Source organism: Malaclemys terrapin, chromosome 3, assembly GCF_027887155.1.
Source record: "Malaclemys terrapin pileata isolate rMalTer1 chromosome 3, rMalTer1.hap1, whole genome shotgun sequence".
NCBI lineage: Eukaryota > Metazoa > Chordata > Testudines > Emydidae > Malaclemys > Malaclemys terrapin.
Genome location: NC_071507.1, coordinates 87,197,993 through 87,216,224, shown reverse-complemented (window position 1 = coordinate 87,216,224; position 18,232 = coordinate 87,197,993). Strand labels below are relative to the sequence as shown.

At 47.1% G+C, this 18,232-nt stretch overlaps 1 protein-coding gene across 11 annotated transcripts in view; it reads left to right on the top strand.

The window, feature by feature from the left end:
* The window catches only part of QKI (QKI, KH domain containing RNA binding), a 299,731-nt gene that overhangs the window by 178,267 nt on the left and 103,232 nt on the right, over nt 1-18,232 (top strand). For 7 of the 11 annotated variants that reach the window (XR_008444233.1, XR_008444234.1, XM_054021328.1 and 4 more), the window contains exon 4: nt 3,226-3,276. The exons of the other annotated variants lie outside the window; for them this stretch is intronic. Coding sequence is in view for 5 of the 7 variants with exons in the window: in XM_054021328.1 (XP_053877303.1) it covers nt 3,226-3,276 (51 nt within the window). In the remaining 2 variants the exon portion in view is untranslated. The remainder of the gene's footprint in view (nt 1-3,225; nt 3,277-18,232) is intronic. 11 annotated transcript variants of the gene reach the window in all.

Genomic DNA, 18,232 nt, shown 5'->3' with positions numbered 1-18,232 from the left:
TTTAATGGGAAAGCTTTATAAAATTCAGCCTGAGTTTCAAATATTTAATATGGGCAGTTCGGCATAGAGATTCTGTTAGAGTATTTTTCACTTTAAACCTTATACCAGCTCCATATGTAAGAAATGGTGAGAGCAGCAAAGTGGCAGGAAGCTTTTTATACTGTTCATTTACTTACCAGCATCATTGTTATGTAGTTTGAATACATCTCTAGTGAATTTTTTTGACTGACAATTTTCTCACAGAGCTGATATGTAATAGTATTCTATGATTTGGGTACTCTGTAGGATTAATCGTTTTAAGTGTATTCCTTACTAATGATGTCTCTTCTTAAGAGACCAGAGGGTTTGTAGAGAGAGAACTTTCAGTATATGGTCTAGTAGTTGTGTGTGCTGTTGTAGCAAATCTCTTCAGGACTCCCTGACTTTCTCATTTAAAAAAGTAATTTTTAAAATAAATTACTCATTAATAGAAGGAAAGATGTTCTGTTAAGACAGTGAACTGGAATTCAGGATATCTTGGTTCAGTTCTGAGCTATGGCACAGAATTCCTATGCCAATGCTTTAGTCAGTCTTTCTGCCTCAGTTTCCTATATGTAAAAAGAGACACTTCTCTACTACAGTAGGGTGGGGTGGCTAAATTAATGTATGTGAAGCATACAAGTATTATGGTGTTGTGTTCATATAAATAAGTGCAGTCTCTATGAAAGAAAACAAGTAATTTGCTGATCTTCAGATTTGGAAACTATCAAGATATTCACAACCACTTGCTTAATTTATACAGTTGTGTAACTACCACCTCTTGGTCTTTGAAATCAATTAGTCTCAAAGACTTAAAAGTAGATTCATCTACTACACCTGCCTTTGTGTCCCAATACTAACTTTGGGGTTCACAATCACTTTTTTGTATTTTTTAAGTGTTTTTCTCTCCTTCAATGTGTGAAATACTTGAACAAACAGTAAGTGGTATCAAAAACACAAAGCAAAGAAACTCGAATAAGAATAAAGAAGAACAGGAGTACTTGTGGCACCTTAGAGACTAACACCTCTAAGGTGCCACAAGTACTCCTGTTCTTCTTTTTGCGGATACAGACTAACACGGCTGTTACTCTGAAACTTGGAATAAGAATGAGGGTTTTTTCCCTGCTCTAATCTATTTCAGTTATAGGAATCTTAAGGGTTACTAGTAATGATGATAGGTAAAATATTTTGTGACAGAAGTGATTTGTTTTTTAAACTGAGTTTTTCTAAAGGTAACTTGCACAGAATTTTCTAAAAAATTGTACTTGTTCCCTCTTTTTATACTGGTTTTATGCAGTATTTTTGAAAGGTTAAAATTCATCAAACTTTTGATCTAGCTTCTCGGCCTAGTGCTTCTTGATGAAATTGTAATATGAATATATTTCTGTATTTGGTAGTACAGCTCTAACTAAAATAACCCTTGGATGTCATCACTTTCAGATTTAAATGCAAAGCTCTTTTATTTGGCTTAGCTTTGCCACAATACATTTTTCTCTCATACATAGACACACAGTGACACTCAACCACTCTCTCAAACCAAGTAATAATAATAATAACCCCCTCCCATAAACCCTATAAACTAATCAAGTAAATTTTCCTACAGGCTGGGAAGGACAAAAGGGATTTTTTTTTCTATTTTTGAATACTTGAGAGATTCTCAGATACCACTATATTAGCACCTGGATAAACCAGAAAGAGCAAGTCCCTCTCTTGTTCCAGGATCAATGTACCATTTCCCCAAAGAGAGGGGGAAATAAGTTGTATAATTTCTACAAGTGTTTTCAACCCTAGCTTTTTGAGACAAAATGGCTTTATATTAGCTTAGAACATTGCACTTTTCAGAATTTAAGTAGAAATTAAACTGTTCTGAGTAAACATTCAGTTAGTTTGGTTTTATTTCCTGCTATTGTGGAAGTTAGTTGCAATGAAGTAGAGATGGAATAAAAGAAAATCGTATTTTTGTTTCCTTAAAATTCCTTTTCATTCTCCCTGCTCATACTTTTTTGGGTTTTTTTCTTTTCCTTTATTTCCCTAGGCGTAATTACATTTCATGCCCTCATTCTCTATTTTTATTAATATAAGTGTATGGAAGCAGTACTAGGGACTTTTCTTAAAGCATTTTTCTACGGGATTCCTGTACGAAATTTCTCTGTCATGTTGTAATAAACTTGTTTTCAGGATGACTAAAATTCTTAATGTGCAGTTAAGACAGCCACTTAATTTTTTTGCTACTAAGAGTCAGATCTTCTAAGACACATTTTAGCGGCATCTGTTTGACGAACACTGATGCTTTAGCATTATACTTCTTGTGCAAGGGTATATGATCAGTGTTTTTAATGAATTATTGAGGCACCAGAAATAACTCCATAGTTAAGGTTGCAGCTGTCTTCTTATAACCCCTACTTTTACCACCATTCTATAACTTTAGCTTGACTTTCCATTTTAGTCCAAAAATTGGCAGCTTGCTCTTAGAGACCAGAAACGAAACTTTTTAGTATTTTAAAGGGAAACTAATCTTGAAGTTTTTCTTGGTTATCTCCAGTACATATATGCAAACTTTTCTCTTTTTTCAAAGAAAGGTTAGTGAACAGTGAGAATATGCAGTTTGGGTGCCTTTAGTCAACCATGTCCTGTTTCTTCCTTTGTCTCCCATTATCATGTTTTGATTGAAGGTAACCTGCAAAGGATATTTAAAATTGGGCTTGTACTCTTTCTTGTTGCTTTATGTATAAAGAGGGCCTGAACGTGATTTTAAATATTTATTTTCTGCTTGCTTTTTACCTTAGAAATATCAAATGTTCTCACTGGTTTCCCCTGGTTTTTCTAGAGGACTTAGAGCATGTTTCGGAAGATGCATAATGGTAGCTCTCACAACTCAATCGAAGGCATGGGGATATTGGAACTTGAACACAACATCCTTTCTCCAAATTGTTAATTAGACATTGAAGTGAAGTATGTTAAGAAAACAAAATTTAAACAGTGTAACAGTTGCTTTCCCTTTCAATTGCTAAGTTTTCCCTCTTGGTTCTTGTGATGTTGTCTTGTAATTAGTTCTCCGTTCATCAAGGTGTCTTCCTGACTAGACAGGACATGAATCTCGAGTGTAAATAAGCAGAAAAAATCACCTTAACCAAACCATCACACCTCTTTTAAACATCCTAAAGAAGCAAAGTAGGGCACAAGCCCAATGTTTTTTTTCCTTTGCAGGTCTCCTTTAAGAGCAGAGGCAACCTTGATCCAGCAGTTTTGGAGGTAGAGGCAAGTAATTTTTTACTTTTTTGTCAAAATTTCAATAATTTTTTGGGGGGCTACATATAACTTAAAAAAGGCCTAGTTTAAAAGCCTCAAACATTGTGTACACTTAGTATGAAGAATATATCTTTAGATTTATTTAAGCTTTTCTTGCTTACTGTTTGTGTCTATGTGAACACTTAAACTAGTGAAACATGTTGTAGATAATCTTTTTAACCCTATTGGATGTTATAGCCCATATAAGCATTTAAAAAAAGTTGCTGTATCTTTTCCTTGTGGGACTATCTTCAAAATATAAATCAATAGATGGAAATGTTTTATCAGGTTGATTTCCTCCTAAAATCAGTTATTTATGCTCCATACCTCCAGCTGCTGTAGCTTCTATCTCAAGTTTCTGCTTCTTAGATTATTTGATTTGTTAGTTGAAAATATACACTTCTGTAAGTAGAATTGTCTTTCCCCTTCAACTCCAACCTTTTTCTCAAGACTGAAGCGGCAATTCCTGCATTGCTGTGTAGAGAAACTCAACAGTTCCTCCTGTCCTCAAGCTAGGGCCGGCTCCAGGCACCAGCCCAGCAAGCAGGTGCTTGGGGCGGCCAAGGGAGGGGGGGCGGCACATCCAGCTCTTTGGCGGCAATTCGGTGGCGGGTCCCTCATTCCTTCTCGGAGCGAAGGACCCGCCGCCGAATTGCTGCCGAAGACTGAAGCTGCAGCGCTATTGCTGATCGCGATCGCGGCTGATTTTTTTAAAAATTTATTTTAAAAAGCAATGGTTAATCCCCTGGGAGGTAGGGTTACCATTCGTCCGGATTCCCCCGGACATGTCCGGCTTTTTCGGGTTAAAAATAGCGTCCGGGGGGAATTTGTCAATGTCCGGACTTCCCCTCCTTCCCCCTCCCATGCAGAGCGTGCGCGCGCTTACAAAGCAGCCGGTGCTCCGACAGCCAGAGCCAGAGCTCGGACAGCCAGAGCCAGAGCCCTGCTTGCACTTCCCCCTCCTCCCTCCTGAAACTTGACACCCCCCCTCCTCTCCCTCCCTCCACTCACAGATCGCCGGCTCCGACACTGCTGCCCTCCCCCACTGTCAAGCACGCTGCTCTGCAGCACAGTAAGGGGGCTGGGGGCCAGAGAAGCGGCAGGGAGGTTCGGGGGGGGGGTAGTCAAGAGACAGGGAGCAGGGGGGAGGGTTGAATGGGTCAGGGAGTTCGGGGGGGGCTGTCTGGGGGTTGGGGGTGTAAGGTTTTGGGCAGTCAGGGTACAGGTAGGGGGTAGGGTCCTGGGGGGCAGTTAGGGAGAGGGGTCTTAGGAAGGGGCAGTTAGGGGACAAGGAACAGGGAGGCTTAGGTAGGGGGTGGGGTTCTGGAGGGCAGTTAGGAGCAGGGGTCCCAGGAGGGGGCAGTCAGGGGACAGGGAGCAGGGGAGGGTTGGGAGTTCGGGGGGGGCTTTCTGGGGGCGGGGTGGATAAGGTTTTGGGCAGTCAGGGTACAGGTAGGGGGTAGGGTCCTGGGGGGCAGTTAGGGGATAAGGAACAGGGAGGCTTAGGTAGGGGGTGGGGTTCTGGAGGGCAGTTAGGAGCAGGGGTCCCAGGAGGGGGCAGTCAGGGGACAGGGAGCAGAGGGGTTTAGATGGGTCAGGAGTTCTGGGGGGGGCTGTCAGGGGGTGGGGGTGTGGATAAGGGTTGGGGCAGTCAGGGGACAGGTAGGGGGGTAGGGTACTAGGGGGCCAGTTAGGATGTGGGGAAGGTCTCAGGAGGAGGCAGTCAGGGGACAAGAGGCAGGGAGGCTTAGGGAGGGGGTGGAGTCCTGGGGGGCAGTCAGGGGACAAGGAGTGGGGGGGAGGGTTGGAGGTTCTGAGGGGGCAGGAAGTGGGAGGGAGTAGAAGGGGCAGGGGCGGGGCTAGGACAGGACGGGGGCGGGGCTAGGACAGGGGCGGGGCTCCTCCCGTCCTCTTTTTTGATTGTTGAAATATGGTAACCCTACTGGGAGGTGACATTTCTGTGGCTGGAGTTGGATGTCTCCTGCAGGCATTCTTGGGTCCTGAAAAAGAGGGAGCTCTTGTGTCCTGTTTTCGCCACCCACAGAAGAGTTTGAGGAAGTGTGTGCACTGTTTTAATTTTCTTGTTCAAAGATGCACATGTATAAATGAGACTTCATTTTCCAATAACTAGAATTTCTTAACCTTAAACGTAGATGGACATTAATTGACATCTGTAGGGCAAAGAGGTGAAGTATTTACATCTTAGTTTTTAGTTTCGTGAATTATTAGCATGCTAGAGACATGATGGAGAAAATAGTGAAAACTGTGAACTTTTATATTTTGGCTTTGGTTCCTATTTCAGTGATTACTTCCTTTTTTTACAGATACAGTAGAATTCTCAGGTCATAACAGTACAATGTAAAGATGAAAATAAAATGGTTAACATTTAAAGCAGGGGTAGGCAACCTATGGCACACGTGCCGAAGGCGGCACACAAGCTAATTTTCAGTGGCACTCACGCTGCCTGGGTCCTGGCCAACAGTCCCAGGAGCTCTGCATTTTAATTTAATTTTAGGTAACTTTTTTCTTTCTCTATATAATATAAAGCTCAGTTGTGCCATTTAGGCACAGCCCAGTATTAAGGAGGAAAGTTTTGGGGAAACTCTGCCTCAAAATTCCACCTGCATGCCAGGAAGGTAGTGTTTGCTTCTATGCTTCTTTGTGGCATTCAGCTTAACCACACCCATCAGAGCAGGAAGGAAGCTATCCCTATGCTCTACTGAGTTGACTGCAGTTGTGCTTGGGCCTAATGCGGGCTGCACAACGGAGGGACAAAGTTTTCTAGTTAGCCCACTGCCCCTTAAGTACCTGTGTAGGGGCCAAGCACAGTCTGGTCCACAGAAAGCAGTTTCATATTTTGTTGTATAACAGTTGCATTAATCTTTTAATAAAAAAAAAAAAAACAGAATTAAGCATGTATTAATGAGGGCATACTCCCAATACCTTTCTCCCCACCTCACTGCCTTTGCTCAAGTTGTGCTGTGTCCACAACATTTAAGTGTAGTAACCTCACTGTGAAATTTGACTGACTTCACCTAAAGCCAGAATGGATTCCTGAGTCACTTTCAGTAGACATTTTTACAAAACCTAGTAGTTTTACAAGATTCTGAAAGAGTAGAACCAGTGAAAATGTTCTTTATAAATCTCTGCAAGTTTCTGCCAATAAAGCAGTACAAGAATACATGAGTTATTTAGAAATGTATTGCATTACTTTTTTTGTCCTTCTAGGACTCCCTGCTGATTTGCTCCCCTCTTCCATGTAGTTTTCCCATCCCTGATTTGATGAATGTTGTGGCAGAATTCCTTCTAGCAAATACAATTGATACATGATTCCCTCCAGTATTAGTCAGTGCTGCTCCTTCAACGGTCAGAGAGGATTGACTTGACTGATACCACAGAAAGAGGAGTTGTTTTTCATGTGGCAGCATATTGTTGTGCTAATAGACTGAAAAGTTCAACCTCTTGAGACTCATTTAATTTACCTGTTCTAGACTTGGTTTTCCAGATGCAGAGACCATGTACTAGATTTGTGATTAAATACATTTTACTCGGTGTTATGGTGAATGTAATTTAATGCCAGATTGGCTATTTCGGAGTAAAAGGTTAATTTTTTTATTAACACTCAACAAAATTTAATTTTGAGAACTTTAGATCTGTGGCCTTTACCCCTGCACATCAGTTTATAGTAACTAGTCTAAAGGATAAGTGTGCCATTTTGTCTTGGTAGCTTTGGAAGAATAATTGTCTCATAAGCAACAGCTGTAGAACTACTAACTGCAATTGATCTTTCAGGAAGCATGTTTAAATAGAATTTTCCTTGATAGTACCATGTTCATGTACACTTGACTTGAAAGCAATTCTGAAGTTGAATTTCACCCCTGTTGATTGTATGAAGCTTGCTAAGATCCCATTATTGACAGTGCCCAAAACTGCAGTAATTGGGTAGTCTGGGACCTAGACACAATACTAGTCATTTCTAACCCTAATACACAGTGTCTTGAAAATAAACAAAATGTTCAAGAGGGATTTCACACTATCTGTTTTTATACTGGTAGTGTTGTTTGGGTGATATATGGGACCTGTAAAGAATAACCATTGAAATTTAAAATATAATGGATTTTCAACTCTTATTCATGGGAAAGACTGTAATCTTATGTATCTTTTAAAAATATGATACTGGCTAAAAGAGATGCATTCATAGCTTGGCTGTAAATTTAGTGGAAAATAGAAAATCTATGATGAAGTTAATACAGTATTTCAAGCATTGGAGAATCAGAAAAAGACTGCTTTTACGGTCTAAAAATGTAAAATTATTTTACAACCCTACAGTATTACATTTCAGTGTTAGTTTGACTACTATACTAATTGAGGATCCAATCCTGCTCCCATAAAAGTCAATGACAAAACACCCATTAACATAAATAGTGCAGGATTGGGCCCTAAATTTCTAGCTAGCAAGGAATGACAGAAATATATTTCCAAACAAAAAAAACTGTTAAAATGGAGTTAGGGATTGAGAGTATATATCATTAGCTTAAAGGTATAAAAATCACAGGCATGTTGTCATTATCTGAAAACCTGGAAATTCAGGATTAAGTTTTATTCTTAAAAAATTCAAACATATCAAGATAAGAAACTCACAGTCTAGGCACCTAGACTACCTTAAGTTGGTCCTGTAGTAATGATTAGCGTGCAATAATCGTATAATTATGATTAATGCAGTTTAGTGTTTTTGGTCCCAGATTAGATTAAAGATCCATTTCATTTGTTTCATATGTATTTTTCTCTCATGACATCATTCCAGAGTTGTTTGAGAGTCTTAACTTAAGTGTACTCTCAACCTTAACTCCATTTTAACGTAGTTTTTCCTCTGAGTATTTCCTTTGTTTTTTTTTTAATTCTTATTTTAAATTTCACCTGCAAACACTGAACAAGGAGCCCAAAGAGTTGCAATACCATGCAATAATTCTGATAATTTATAGATACGTAGCATTAAGTTTCATTTTTAAGGAGAGGTTCACTGGTACCCCAAAACAGTGAAAGCAGCCAGAAAGCACCAGCCAATTAAATTGAGCTCACAATTGCTTTGTGTCACCAGAGTAGAGCAAAGCAGCTGAAGAGTATTAGTGACTCTGGCCCTTAATTTTGCCATTTACTGGGTGGGAGGGGGCTGTATAACTGAGACCATTGCTATGTGAAATGGGGCAGGAAGAGTCCAGCTCTTGCATTCCATTATGTCCTGTTGTGATCAGTGGCACTGCTACCAGGAGCTTTTTAAACACTGATGCCTAAACTAGTGCACGGTCACACTATCTTTAAACAGCAGTGACAGTTGGGCCAGTTAATCTACTTATGCCAACTCTTGACAGTGTTCCCTCAGTGGGATGGCTCCCTCATACCACTGAGCCATAACAACTAATAGAATTGCTGTGTGCAAACTAATTGTAGAGGAACTGGTGGTTGGGTGAGTTACCTCTGTCACAGTAGGCCCACTTAAGTGTTATCTAGGCGTTGACCTGTGTGTGTTTGTTAGGATTATGTAGGAATAACAGTTAAATACAACATCTGTTATATAGAGAATTACAATTTAATATCTTCAAACATAGCTTGTGCACGAGATTTCAGTTTTAACTGCATGGAAATTTGAAGTATCTGTGTTGTTCCATTTGTAAGTTCACTCAGGACAAAGAAGAGACAGATGCCAAATTTCTAAAAGGACCCAGTTTTTAATTCATAGACTAACATTTACTTGTAAATTCTTAAATTAATTGTGTACTTGGAGTAAGTGCCGTAAATTTCAGGAAGATGCACTGTATTTTTCATACAAAACAGATGTTGAAATCTTTGTTTTAGACCTTGTCTACACTACAGAATTTTGGTGGGAAAAGGCCACTTTTGGCAGCAAAACAGTGGAGTTCTTCTTCGAGTGCTTGCTCATATCCATTCCATTAGGTGTGTGCGCGCCGCGTGCACGATCGTCGGAAGATTTTCTACCCTAGCAACACCGGCGGGTCGGCTGTGGAGCCCCCTAGAGTGGCGCCTTCATGGCGCTGAATATATACCCCAGCCGACCCGGCGCCCCCTCAGTTCCTTCTTACCGCCCCTGACGGTCGTTGGAACTGTGGAGCGCTGCTTAGCTGTTCTCCACTCTCCCTAGCTTAGTTTGTTGTATCACAGTTATAGTTATAGTTATAGTGTTTATAGTTAAATAGTTAAATAATTTAAAAGTTGTTCTAGTTGTTCTAAGTAGTTCAGGGGATTAAGGGGGTCGTCTCCCCCTTTCTCCCCCGGCCGCGGGGCCGGGCTCATGCCCAACGCTCCCGGCTTCAAGCAGTGCGCCTCCTGCGCTAAGCCTATGCCCACGAGCGACCCGCACGACTCCTGTCTGAAGTGCCTGGGAGAGTCCCATCAAACAGACAAGTGCAAGATCTGTAAGGCCTTCAGACCAAGGACCAAGAAGGAGTGGGACTTTCGGCTCCGGCAACTCCTGATGGAGGCGGCACTTAGTCCGGACGCTCCATCTACAAGTCAGGCCCCGGCACCTAGCACCTCGGTGCGCAGTGCCCCGGCGGCACCGGCTATGACGACCACGCGAGTGGCGTCAGACAAGCCTCCCTGGCACCGGACCTCGTCGGCACCGCAAGCAGTGCCTCGGCGCCGGTCATTATCCCCGGGGCATAAAAAAGCCCATAAGACGGGGACATCCGTGCCGAAGACGCCGGCTCCCCCAGTGCCGGGGGTAGAGCCGCGTCCACCGGTGGAGCACTGGAAACAGGTGCCTCCAGCACCGTCGACTCCGGCGCCGAGGCCGTTGAGTCTGGTGCAGATAGCGTCTCCACCGAGACTGGCGGTGATACAGTGCCTCCCGTCGACTCCAGAGACCTTCGCGGCGGCGAGAGACTTAATAGCTCTCACGGAGCCGGCACCGCCTCAACCACCGGCACCGACTGCACCGTTGACTCGCCCGGTCCAGTCGAGGGGGAAACCTGCCTTGATGCGCCCTCCATCGCAAGGGCTGGAACCTCGGCACCGATCCAGGTCCCGAAGCAGGTCCCCACGCCGCTCGCAGTCCCGGCACCGAATATCGCCTCGGCACCGGTCGTACTCGCGGCCAAGATCTTCTTCGCGGCACCGCTCTACGTCTCGGCACCGCTATGATCGTCGGCACCGATCAACGTCGAGACGTAGTTCTCGGCACCGCTACGGTCCCGGCACCGGGCATACTCCAGGTCCTCGTCGAGGTCCAGATCCGACTCCCAGCACCGACGAGGTCATCGGCACCGGTCGCGGTCCCGGCACCGATCGCCGGCACCGCGTAGAGATAGATCATCTCCGGACCGGCACCGTGCGGCACCGCAGCCAATCGGAATCGTCTCGACGCTCTCGGCACCGCCGTGGCCATCGAGATCGGAGTCCCACTCCTCGGAGGACCTCTCGAGATCGGCATACCCCCCTCAGGGGTAAGCCGAGGAACAGGACTTGGGCCATTGGCAGGAGATGGCAGAGGACCATTCTCATGGCCCATCTCACTGGTCGTTTTGGACCCCGTGGGCGTACCATCAGGCGCAAGGGGCTCCAATTGCTTCGACCTCTCGCTCCGGTCACTCCATCAGAGGGGCCCCGGAGTCCACCATTTCGCGGCCTCCGCCAGGGGGCATGGAGGCTTCTGTGTCCGCACCACCTGACGCCCTGGACCCAGGCGCAGGTGATGCTCCAGCCCAGGAACAGAGAGACCAGGACCAGCCCTTGGATCCTGTTCCACCGGAGGCATCTTCCTCTTCTTCTCCGGATGAGGCAGTGGCGGGCACATCGTGCACAGGCCCACCTCCAATAGATCTTCGGGCTCACCAGGATCTTCTGCGCAGGATGGCCCGTAATATGGACCTGCAGGCGGAGGAGATAGTGGAGGTGCACGACCCGATCGTGAATATCCTTGGAGCGGATGCCCCATCGAGGGTAGCGTTACCCCTGATCCGCACGATACAAATCAATGCGGATACGATATGGCAAACTCCTGCCTCTATCCCACCCACAGCGAGAGGGGTGGAAAGGAAGTACTTTGTCCCATCTAAGGACTATGGGTACTTGTATACCCACCCCCAACCGTGTTCACTGGTGGTGGAATCAGTGAACGCACGAGAGCGCCACGGCCAGCAGGCTGCAGCGCCTAAATCAAAAGAGGCTAAGCGGCTCGATTTGTTTGGCCGTAAGGTATACTCAGCCGGAGGGCTACAACTTAGAGCGGCAAACCAACAGGCGCTACTGAGCCGCTACAATTTCAACTCCTGGAACTCTATGGGAAAGTTTAAGGAGTTGATTCCCCAAGAGTCCAGGGAAGAGTTTGGGGCCATGGTAGAGGAGGGCAAGAAGGTGGCTCGGACCTCCTTGCAGGCCTCCTTGGACATAGCAGACTCAGCTGCGAGGACCCTGGCTTCGGGTATCGCTATGCGCAGGATCTCCTGGCTTCAGGTTTCGGGTTTGCCTCCGGAGCTGCAGCAAACCCTACAGGATCTGCCCTTTGAGGGACATGGATTGTTCTCGGACAAGATGGACTCTCGCCTGCAGAGCCTCAAGGACTCGAGAACAATCATGCGCTCCCTGGGGATGCATGTTGTGGGCCCTCAGCGCAGACCATTTAGGCCGCAGCCTCAGCGCTTCTACCCCCCCCCCCCCCCCCCGCCTCGTCAGAGACAAGACTCGGCCCGGAGGCGAGGGCGAGGTGGTAGGAGAAGATGGGCTGGCCCTCAACCCGGTCAGAACCAGGGGCCACCAAGACCACCTTCAGGTCCTAGACAGAACTTTTGAAGGTGCGGTCGAGGACGGCGCCCCAGTCATCCCCCAGGATCCAGCCCCCTCCTTTCAGGATCGTCTCTCCCACTTCCACCGCGCTTGGTCCCTTATAACTTTGGACTGTTGGGTCCTCCGCACGGTGGAGAGGGGATACGCTATCCAGTTTTCTTCTATCCCCCCCTCCCACCCCCCTTCCCCGTCCCTCTTCAGGGACCCTTCTCACGAGCAACTTCTTATACAGGAGGTTTCTACGCTCCTGGCCATGGGGGCCATAGAGGAGGTTCCGATAGAGTTAAGGGGCAGGGGATTTTATTCCCGTTACTTCCTGATCCCCAAGTCCAAAGGAGGTCTGCGGCCCATCTTGGACTTGCGCGGACTCAACAAATTCGTAGTAAAGTTGAAGTTCCGCATGGTCTCTCTGGGGGCCATTATCCCTTCCCTCGATCCTGGAGACTGGTTCGCCGCCCTCGACATGAAAGACGCATACTTTCACATCTCAATTTACCCACCTCACAGACGCTTCCTGTGATTCGTGGTAAACGCGGTGCACTACCAATTTGCAGTCCTTCCCTTCGGCCTATCCTCAGCCCCAAGAGTGTTCACGAAATGTATGGCTGTCGTGGCAGCGTACCTTCGTCGGCAAGGGATACAGATGTTCCCGTACCTAGACGACTGGCTGGTACGCGGTCGCACCAAGGAGCAAGTTCAAGCTCACGTCCACATAATAGTGCACACATTCAACGAGTTGGGCATCCTACTCAACAAGGACAAATCCACTCTAGAACCTACCCAGAGAATAGAATTCATAGGCGCAGTTCTAGACTCCAGACGTGCACAAGCCATCCTGCCAGACAACCGATTTGGCACCATCACGAGCCTCATTCAAGGGCTCCAGACGTTCCCAACTACCACGGTGAGGTCGTGCCTTACCCTGCTGGGTCACATGGCTTCCTGCACGTACGTAACCAGGCATGCCAGACTTCGGCTTCGCCCACTCCAGACCTGGGTGTCGTCAATATATCGACCACATCGGGACAGCCTGAACATGGTGGTCACGGTCCCGATCTCGGTCCTGACCTCCCTCACCTGGTGGCTAGATCACAATGTGGTCTGCGAGGGGATGCCATTTCACGCCCCACAACCCTCTCTGCACCTGGTCACAGACGCTTCATCTCTGGGTTGGGGCGCCCATCTCAACGAACACCATACCCAGGGCCTGTGGACTGCACCCCAGCTAGCCCTGCACATCAATGTTCGGGAACTGATGGCGGTGCGCCTGGCGTGCCAGGCATTTCTCAACCTCCTACGTGGCCGATGTGTGTTAGTTCTCATCGACAACACCACGGCCATGTTTTACATCAACAAGCAAGGAGGAGCACGTTCGTCAATTCTATGCCAAGAGGCCATTGGCCTGTGGGACTTCTGCATCACCCACTCAATCCATCTCACGGCGTCGTTCCTCCCTGGAGTCCAGAACACTCTAGCGGACCGACTCAGCAGGTCCTTCCAGACACACGAGTGGTCTATCCGTCCGGACATCATACATTCCATCTTCCAAATGTGGGGGTTTCCCCAGATAGACCTGTTTGCATCTCGAGACAACAGGAAGTGCCACGTGTTCTGCTCCCTACAAGGTCGAGCTCCGGGCTCCCTCTCGGATGCGTTTCTCCTTCCCTGGAAAGACCACCTGTTTTATGCCTTCCCTCCGTTTCCTCTGGTCCACAAGGTACTGCTCAAATTGCGCAGAGACCAGGCACAGGTAATTCTGGTCGCTCCAGCGTGGCCGAGACAACATTGGTACACCACACTGTTGGAACTCTCGGTTCAGACACCGATCCCGCTTCCGTTGTGTCCGGATCTCATCTCTCAGGACCATGGCCGGCTGCGTCACCCCGACCTGCAATCACTCCACCTCACGGCGTGGCTGCTCCATGGTTCACCCAGGCAGAGCAGCAATGCTCGCACTCTGTCCAACAGATTCTGCTGAGCAGTAGGAAGCCCTCAACACGCACCACGTACCTGGCCAAGTGGAAGCGGTTCTCCTGTTGGTGCGAACAACGAGCCATGTCCCCGTTGCAGGCACCCATTCCTCTCATTTTGGAATATCTCCTCTCCCTAAAACAGCAGGGGTTGGCGATATCTTCAATTAGAGTTCACCTGGCCGCTATATCGCCCTTTCACCCAGGGGAACTCGCGTCCTCGGTATTCTCTAACCCGATGGTCGTTAGATTCCTCAAGGGCTTAGACCGGATGTACCCACAACAACGTCAGCCCGTTCAGACGTGGGACCTCAACCTGGTTCTCTCCAAGCTCACAGGTCCTCCATTCGAGCCACTGGCCACCTGTTCACTTTTGTACCTATCCTGGAAGACAGCCTTCCTTGTAGCCATCACCTCAGCAAGGCGCGTTTCTGAACTCAGGGCGCTTACATCCGAGCCCCCTTATACAGTTTTCCATAAGGATAAAGTGCAGCTTCGTCCACATCCTGCCTTTCTCCCTAAGGTGGTTTCTCCTTTTCATATCAACCAGGACATCTTTCTCCCGGTCTTTCATCCCAAACCACATGCCACTCGCCAGGATCAACGTTTGCATTCCCTGGACGTACGAAGGGCCCTGGCCTTCTATATTGACCGCACAAAGCACTTTAGAAAGACGACGCAACTCTTCGTTGCAGTGGCCGACCGAATGAAAGGCTCACCGGTCTCCTCACAACGCCTATTCTCCTGGATTACGTCTTGCATCCGGACTTGCTATGACCTGGCAGGTGTCTCAGCACCGCACCTCACCGCTCACTCCACGAGGGCCCAGGCTTCCTCGACGGCTTTCCTGGCACAAGTTCCGATCCAGGACATTTGTAGAGCAGCGGTTTGGTCATCAGTCCACACATTTACAGCTCACTATGCACTAGTGCAGCAGTCCAGAGACGATGCTGCTTTCGGATCAGCGGTTTTGCACACAGCAATGTCTCACTCCGACCCCACCACCTAAGTTGGGCTTGGGAGTCACCTAATGGAATGGATATGAGCAAGCACTCGAAGAAGAAAAGACGGTTACTCACCGTTGTAACTGTTGTTCTTCGAGATGTGTTGCTCATATCCATTCCAAACCCGCCCCCCGTCCCCACTGTCGGAGTAGCCGGCAAGAAGGAACTGAGGGGGCGCCGGGTCGGCTGGGGTATATATTCAGCGCCATGAAGGCGCCACTCTAGGGGGCTCCACAGCCGACCCGCCGGTGTTGCTAGGGTAGAAAAATCTTCCGACGATCGTGCACGCGGCGCGCGCACACCTAATGGAATGGATATGAGCAACACATCTCGAAGAACAACAGTTACAACGGTGAGTAACCGTCTTTTGTAATGGCTCTGCCACTTTTGGTGACAAAACTGCTCTGTTTTGATAAAAATAAAACCACGTTGACAAGAGGCATAAAGCTTTTTGCAGCAAACTTAAAGTGACAAAGCATCAGGGTAGGCACTGCCACTCATTATATCGCCATAACTGGTCTCCCCTAGTAGCCCACAATACCCGCTGTGACTGCTCTGCTGCCCTGCATTCCTGCTACACAGGCATGCACCCCTTCCCTTTCAAAGCTCCAGGAAGTTCTGAGAGCTGAGCATGCCACTCAGCTCTGGCAGCAGAGAGCAAACCATTAAGGTGGCATGCTGCTCTCTCCTGCACTACAAACACAAAGGGAGGCAGGCAGGCAAGTGTAAGTGTGTGTGTAAGAGTGAGAGAGAGAGAGAGAGAGAGAGAGAGAGACTGCTGTGCTGCGCAGAGTCAGGGAGGGAGGTGAGGGCTGATCTTGATGGTGTCCCCTCCCTCAGAACTGGTTGATTCTGGGCAGCTGTCTGAACATAGAGACAGCATGCTGACACTCTCTCTCCCCCAACACACACCCCATCTCTCTCTCGTACACACTCCCCCCACTCTCTCACAAACTACCCCAGCACGCACACTTTCTCTCCCCTCACACACACAAACGCCCTGTCTCTCTCACTGCCGCTTCTTCTCTCCCACCCCCCCATCCCCCCACACACACTTCAGTTGAAAAGCGGCTGGCAATCTAGTAGGATGCCCATGGAAAAGTGGGATTGAGAAACCTGCATCATGTGATGCTATACCTGCCCCATGAGTAGGGCCCTCATGATTTCAGCTATTTAAATGTGAAATTTCATGGTGTTGTAATTGTAGGGATCCTAACCCAAAAAGAAGTTGGGGCGGAGGGGTCACAAGATTATCGTAGGGAGGGTTGCAGTACTGCTACCCTTACTTCTGCACAGCTCCCTTCAGAGCTGGGTGGCAGAAGAGTGGCAGCTGTTGGCCAGGAGCCCTGCTCTGAAGGCAAAGCCGCCACCAGCAGCAGTGCAGAAGTAAATATGGCATGGTATGGTATTGCCATTCTTACTTCTGTGCTGCTGCCTGCAGAGCTGGGACCTCAGTCAGCAGCCGCCACTCTCCGGCCATCCGCTTCTGAAGGCAGCAACAGAAGCAAGAGAGGCATATATGGTATTGCTACCCTTACTTCTGCGCTGCGCTGCTGCTGGTGAAGTGTTGCCTTCAGAGCTGGGTGCCTGGCTAACAGCCTCAATTCTTTGGCCACCTAGCTCTGAAGGCAGTGCAGAAATAATGGTGGCAATACTGCAGCCCCCCTAAAATAACCTTGTAATCCCCCTGCAACTCCCTTTTCGGTCAGGACCCCCCATTTGAGAATTACTGGTCTCGCCCGTGGAATCAATATAATATAGGGTAAAAGCACACAAAAGACCAGATTTCATGGAGGAAGACCAGATTTGGGGGAGGGATAGCTCAGTGGTTTGAGCATTGGCCTGCTAAACCCAGGGTTGTGAGTTCAATCCTTGAAGGGGCCATTTAGAGATCTGAGACCAACAAAAAAAAAATAATAATTGGGAATTAGTCCTGCTTTGAGCAGGGGGTTGGACTAGTTAACCTCTTGAGGTCCCTTCCAAACCTGATATTCTATGATTCACAGTCCATTATGTGTTTTTCATGGCTGTGAATTTGGTAGGGCCCTACCCATGAGGCATTGCAAACCCTTCCCAAAGCATCATGTGGCCAGTTGTACAGTGGGATAGCTATCCACCGTGCACTGCTCTCTGTCGATGCAAGAGCTGCTAGTGTGGATGCACTCTGCCGACACAAGGAGCGTAACATGGACATGCAATAGAGGTTTAATTAAAGCTCTTTAATTAAACAGCATAACATTTGTCGACCAAACACTGTAGTGTAGACATCACCCCTTAATGTGAAAATAGAACTCAGCTTTAAGTATGAATCACACCAATGCCTCATTCTACATACGTGCAGAAAGTCTGCTGATATTTTACCATGACATTTTGTTGTTCTGGCATCCATACTATTTTTTACGAATGTTTTTCTACTTGCTTTTTAATTATGGCAGTTTTGTAAACATGGAAAGAGCTTAAAAAGCATAACTTTTTTTTTCTTGAACTGAAAGTGTCCCTCCTTTTTGATGGGCAGAGTTTAAAAAAAACAAACTGAAGAATTTATACATTTGTGTAACCACTAGAAATATAAAGCTAAGGATGTTTAGCAGAATTGCTAGTTAATTGGCTTAACATTTTGTGAAAGAAGACAAGGGGATGAGGAGTTAAATATGAAGAAGGATGGAGTACTGTATGTCAGATGTATCGTGCTCTGAAGGTCTTCACGAAATTAAGAAAACTAAACTGTCCTTTCCATGGCATTTGCTGAACTAGACAACCTTTGCTGTGCTTGGCGCATCCCTCTACGCAACCCGCTACTTTCTGATTGCAGTTCACCACCCAAGAAAACAGAAGAACAGACACAGGAAATTGGTCACCAAACATCATCTACTTGCCTATTGCTTAAAACTATTACCTAGGCACAAGCCCAAAACAGGCGGCGCAAAGCTACACGAAGAGTACACAGTCCTTGGATGTGATCAGCTCATGGATGAAAGACAGCTGGTTGAAGGTGAGCAAGATGGAGGTTATTTTGCTTGGCGGAGGAAAGCACTTTGAGAGTTTGTGGCCATGGTCCAGTCTCCTTTGGCTGAAGGTTTATATCCACAGTTGGTCAATTCAGCCCATAGCTTGGGAGTTCTCCTGGATTTCACGTTACACGCAGCAGTGTCC